This window comes from Octopus bimaculoides, chromosome 23 (genome assembly GCF_001194135.2).
Source record: "Octopus bimaculoides isolate UCB-OBI-ISO-001 chromosome 23, ASM119413v2, whole genome shotgun sequence".
Taxonomy (NCBI): domain Eukaryota; kingdom Metazoa; phylum Mollusca; class Cephalopoda; order Octopoda; family Octopodidae; genus Octopus; species Octopus bimaculoides.
The window spans coordinates 25,680,512-25,686,663 of record NC_069003.1 but is presented as its reverse complement, the minus strand read 5'-3'; the positions used below and the strand labels follow the sequence as shown (position 1 = coordinate 25,686,663).

The 6,152-nt window shown below is 38.7% G+C and overlaps 1 protein-coding gene across 1 annotated transcript in view; it reads left to right on the top strand.

The window, feature by feature from the left end:
* Positions 1 to 3,828: 3,828 nt before the first annotated feature.
* The window catches only part of LOC106877262 (uncharacterized), a 7,575-nt gene continuing 5,251 nt past the window's right edge, over positions 3,829 to 6,152 (top strand). Inside the window, exon 1 of the mRNA XM_014926125.1 lies at positions 3,829 to 3,838. Coding sequence (XP_014781611.1) covers positions 3,829 to 3,838 — 10 coding nt within the window. The remainder of the gene's footprint in view (positions 3,839 to 6,152) is intronic.

The window sequence follows — 6,152 nt, the reverse complement described above, 5'->3', positions numbered from 1 at the left end:
GCTAGCCTTGGCTACGTCAAAATGGATTTTTATGTATTCTTCTTCCCACTTAGATTTTAAATGTTACCACAATTAGTAATATGTCCATTCTGCTGTAATTTTCTATATTCTTGTGCAGCTCAAGATTGCTCTACATTTTGCATTTAATGTAATGCTCGCATTACTTAAATAAATGGAGTAGCATGAAACGTGCGTACTGCAATAACCTTTAAAATCTGTGTTGCTTTTTTTGATTTATATATATATATATATTCGTATACATATGTATGTGCACCGTGCTTGCCTGTGTGTGCCTGTATACAGTACGATAACACATGAAATATTCAGTACTAGACCATTTAAAAATCAACGCACATTCACACACACACACATACGCATACACATACACGTGCACACACACACACACACATACACACACACACATACACACACACACACTGGCGTATATACACATAAGCGCACACACGCATAAGCACATACATACCCAGGCGTATACACACTCACACACACACACACACACATATACACATACAGACATATACACATACAGACATATATACACAAGTACATACACATAGCAAGTTATCCCCCTGAACCTGATTCTATTCACATCTTTTTTATTCCAAATCACGTGACTTCCTGTAACACAAAAAACAACCAATATCTATCAATACGTATCAATTAATAATGATCAATAAAACAGTAACTGTATACAATCATCATTTGTCTGCTGATCAATACGGCAGTAAGAGTATACAATTACCATTTCTCGGGTAATCAATGAATGCTCGCTGAAGAAACAACTTTTAGTCGCTCAAACAACGATATTCAATTCAGTTGAGGAGACTACAGCAATACAAAAATCATGTTTCTTTTCCCAAAGTCACAACGCGTCAATCGAAACAAGAATGGAAACCCCGCCCTAATGCTCGCGAAGTTAACACCCTAATGACTGCACCTAAAATACCCACATATAATCTGGTTGTACGAGTGATTTAGTAGAAACTGACAAAAGCCAATCATGCGTGTGCATGCATATATATATATATATATATATATATATATATATATATATATATATATATATATAAAGAGAGAGAGAGAGATTGGGTTTTTTTTCTGTTTACACGTGCTATATGTAAACCCCTTGTTCTTTATGCTATATCGTACTTTTGTTTCTGTGCGTGGCTCTTGTGGCCAATAAAAAGACTATTATTACTTCATTTATGAACAACAGGTTAGACTGTTGGGGAAAATCCCTAACAACAGGCTACAAGTAAACTTAAATGACAAGACCCTTCCTAAATACCCTAGCTATCCCTAATAACACTGTTTTCTGGAGTTGCACTAAACTAGGTTTTATGCCTATTTCCTCAATCCAACTGTTCAAATCTTTAGGAATAGTTCTTAATGCATCTAAAACTACAGGGATACATTTTACCCACACTTTCATAGCCTCTGTAACTCAATGGCTAGGTCCTGGTACTTTACTATTTTCTCCACACTTCTCATATTGACTTTCTCAATTTTGGGGATTGTGAAATGTGACCGACACAACCCTAAGCGAGTACGAGACGGAGACAGGAGTAAAGATTAACCAGTAGGAGTCGGTGAGCCTGCAGCTCAACATCTAGAGGGAGACAGGTCCATGCCACCCGACAGCGTCGTGGTGCGCTTGACAGAAGGACCGGTTAGGTTGCTTGGGGTCTGGTTTGGTCCGGAACTCCAGGTGAACAAGAACTGAGGAAAGTTACAAGATGATTGGCTAGTCTCACCCAAAAATGGGGCGAGAGGTAGCTACCAATTACTTGGCACTTTCCAGTCCTCTTTATCTGCTACTGCGAAATCAGGCCTAGTTTCTATTATTCTAAAAGTCTGAATGTTAAAATTCTACAATCCCTTATATTTCTTACTTTCTCGCACTTCACTACCCTTACCGATATGGTCAAATTCTAGCTTTGTACATAACTCCCAGTGGATTAATAATAAATCTCTGAACGAGGTATAACTGGAAGCAGCACGGCAACGTGAATGTGTCAATAGCCAGCTGGAGGAGATGTTCTTCTGGGGCTACACGCTACAGTAGCATTCGCCCTTAGGGGTTAGCCGCATTTAAGTGGCAAATATACTTCACGTTATCGTGCTGTTAGTAGTTATACCCCGTTCAGAGATTTATTATTGCTTGTTTACACTTTTTTGAGATCAGTGAATTTTCGTCACTGCAAAAAAAATATATGTATTTGCATTGGAAGCCCTTCGCATCGAAGATCGGTGATTGTCGTACACTGACGAAGGGTAAATACCCAGAAACCCGGGTCCGTACGTATCACGTCAGATCGACGAAAGGAAGGATGACTTCCCTTTGCAAATACCGACAGGGCACAGAAAGTGTGTCAATAGCCAGCTGGAGGAGATGTTCACCTGGGGCTACAAGCTACAGTAACATTCGCTCTTTGGGGGTTAGCCGCATTTAAGTGGCAAATATACTTCCCGGTGGATTATTCTCCTTAGGTTCTCATGTCTTTTCTTGCATTCCTTCTGTGCCTGCACCTATGTTTGGAAGCCTTTTCTCACCAGTCAAATAATCTTGCTTCTTTTTTCTGGTTTTTAACTACATTATTATTAATATTATCGGAGGACTGCATCATTCATGTTATGACATACTTTGGATACTATATATTATACTTTTATCGCATTTCACTGTCTTTTCCATTTCTTTCTCCCAATCCTTTATGTAAATCCTCACACAAATTGTTTTCTATCTTTGTGATGCTTCCCATGTCTATGCCTCTGTGGCTAATAAAAGAAATCATCATCATCATTATCAACATCATCATCATTGTTATTATTAAGGCGGCGAGCTGGCAGAATCGTTAGCACGCTGGAAGTAATACTTAACGATATTTCGCTCGTCTTTACGTTCTGAGTTCGGATTCCACCGAGGTCGACTTTGCCTTTTATCCTTTCATGACTGATAAAATAAGTACCATTTGAACACTGGAATCGATGTAATCGACTATCCCCCTCCTCCAAATTTCAGGCTTTGTGTCTATAGTAGAAAGTATTATTATTATTATTATTGTTCAGTAGTTTTATTTTTATAACGTGCTTTCACTTCACTACCGAGCGCAGCTCTGTGTGCCTTGGGTATGTGCTGTGGTTTGCTGTGATGCTCTTATGGTTACTGTATTGAAAGTTATTATTATTATTATTATTATTATTATTATTATTATTATATACTATGTCGTTTACATCAATCATTTTTCTTTAGATTTCTTTTTTTCTAAATTTTATATTTTGTATCTATTTAATTAATGTGTTGTTGTATTTTGGTTAATTAAATAAATTAACAAGTTACTTGTTTATTCTTCTCTGTTGTGTGTTTACATAGTTCAGCTGATTAATTGCGGAAGTAGCCGCCTATTTGACGACATAGCACCAACAACAACTACAACATTATTGTTATTATAATTATTAATTCCGGCAACATGACTGGGTGGGGAGGGGTTGTTTATCAAGGATTCTTTTCCGACAGACAGGATAGATAGATAGATAGATAGATAGATAGATAGATAGATAGATAGATAGATAGATATGGAGACTGTTTCAGACACACTTATAGAAAGAAGGGAAGTATATAACTGCCACGAAGACCAAGACAGACAAATTGGACAGACAGACAGACAATCAGCAGCAGCAAAAGCGACATTTTTGGCCAAAGTATCTGGTGTCGCTTGCCACTTTGAGCATAAGAATTTCAGGTAAAGGGGAGAGAGAAAGAGTAAGGAATAGTGTTAGGGTAGGAGTGAGAGAGAGAGAAATAGCGAGATGGCAGAGAGTAAGTGAATAGAAAGAGTAAGAATAGAATAGAAGTTAGAAACGAAGGCGGTGGGAGACGGAATTGAAGGAAGAATGAGGTAAAGGTATGAGTGGAAAGTAAAATGTATAGAGAGGAAAGAGAGTGGGAGAGCGAAACAGAAATATGTGAGAGAGGGGGAAAGGGAAACATAAAGATTTATGACGGAGAGAGGAGAAAGAAATATGAATTCATGAATGATATAGAGAGAGGGGGGGAGAAAGGGAGACAACAAAGGATAAGGACGAAAAGCAATAAAGTTATGCAGAGTGAGGGAGTGAGAGAAGAAAGGTAGACAGAGTAAGGGGAGGACGATGACGCAATAGTTGAGGGTGGCGGTAGCGTCCATGTTTTTCTTTTAATGGCGAGACGGAGGTGAGGGAGAGAGTGGTGTCTAGTCTGTAATTAGATAATAGTCGTGGTAGAGACGGTGGCGGGGGAGGGGGTTAAGCAGATCTCTGAATCAAAAGCATTCCAACCGTGACCATCCCTATGTACAGGGATCTAAGGGCCACGTTATTTAATGGGTCCTATTCCTTTTTTTTCTTTTTTTTTTTCTTAGACTGTAATGGCATATATGAGGGAGATTTTTTAGCTGTTGTGTCTAGCAGGTTGAAGCGATCGCATAGGTGCCCGAATTTAGTGGTGGTGGTGGTGGTGGTGGCGGCGGTGGCTGCAATGGTTGCAGCGGCTGCGACAGCGGCGGCGGCGGCGGCAATGAAGACGTTGACCTAATAAATTACTAATGGCTGCTTTCTTTACCAACCACAAGGTCAACGAACGGAGAAAACCTTAACAAAATACTACTACGACGACGACGACTTGAAAAGAGAATAATAATAATAATAATAATAATAATAATAATAATAATAATAATAATAATAATAATAATAATAATAACGCAGTTAATAGTAATAATAGTAGTTGTAGTTAGTGGTGGTGGTGGTTGTGACGGGGAGGTGGTGGTGCTGTTAACGTTTTAACAGACTGGTACAGGTGGTGGGGTGGGGGGTAACACAGACAGGGTTTTATAAAAACTGTGATGGCGGCGGTGGTGGTGTCTGCAGCGGTGGTGGTGGTGGCGGCGGTTTTTGCTTTGACTGGGTTTAGCTTTTAACGTACTTTTGCATAAGTATCTGTAGTCGCTAGCAATGCATACGACATCGGTTAGTGTAGTATTATTATTATAATATATTCAACACATACTACACCACCACCACCCCCTCATCACCGCCACCATACATACACCACAACCACAACAACAACAACAACAACAACAGCTGTTGTAGTAATATTATAATTTTTGATGGTGCACCCACAAGTGTTGTAGTTCTTGTTGTTGTTGCAGCTGCTATCGCCTCTGTTGCTATTGCGCATGCAAATTTATATATATTATACCAGGGTAGTCTCTTACTCTTTCTACCCCTCGCTCGCTCTCACTCACACTCTCACTCGTTCAACACCCTCGCTTTGTCTATCTGTCTGCTTCTCTCTACCTATCTACCTCTCTCTCTCTCTCACTCTATATATATTTCACTCTCTATCTACCTATCTTTCTGGGTGGGTGTGTCTCTAATGTAGAGTGACCTCCTTCTTTCATTTTAGATAAACGGGTAGCCAAGTGTATGTGTGCATGTGCATGTATGTGTATGAGTGTGTGTGTGAGAGACAGAGAGAGAGGGGGGAGAGGGAGAGTATTTGTGCATGTCTATATCTGTATGTGTATGTATGAAGGTATATAGCAAGTATAATAGTATACATACATATATGTGTATGTGTCTATATGTGTGGGTGTATGTGTGTGTGTGTGTTTTACACACCTGCTGTCGTAGTACTTGCATAGAGTATATATATGTGTGTGTGTGTGTGTGTGTGTGTTTATATTTCTACACACACATACACCTCTCTCCCCTCTCTCTCACTCTCTCTCTCTCTCTCTCTCTCTCTCTCTCTCTTTCTTTCTCCCTCTCTTACCAATGTACCACGGGTGGGAGTTTCTTCTCCTTTTCCTGAAACCTAATTTATAACTACATAATATATACATACATACATACATACATACATACATACATACATACATACACACGCATAAATACATACATATATACATATACATACATATATACACATATATACATATACATACATATATACATATATATACATATATACATAAATGTATACATACATACACATTGTGTGTGTGTGTGTGTGTGTGTGTGTTTACCCAGACATATATTCATAATATATATATATATATATACATACATACATACATACATACACACACACATAA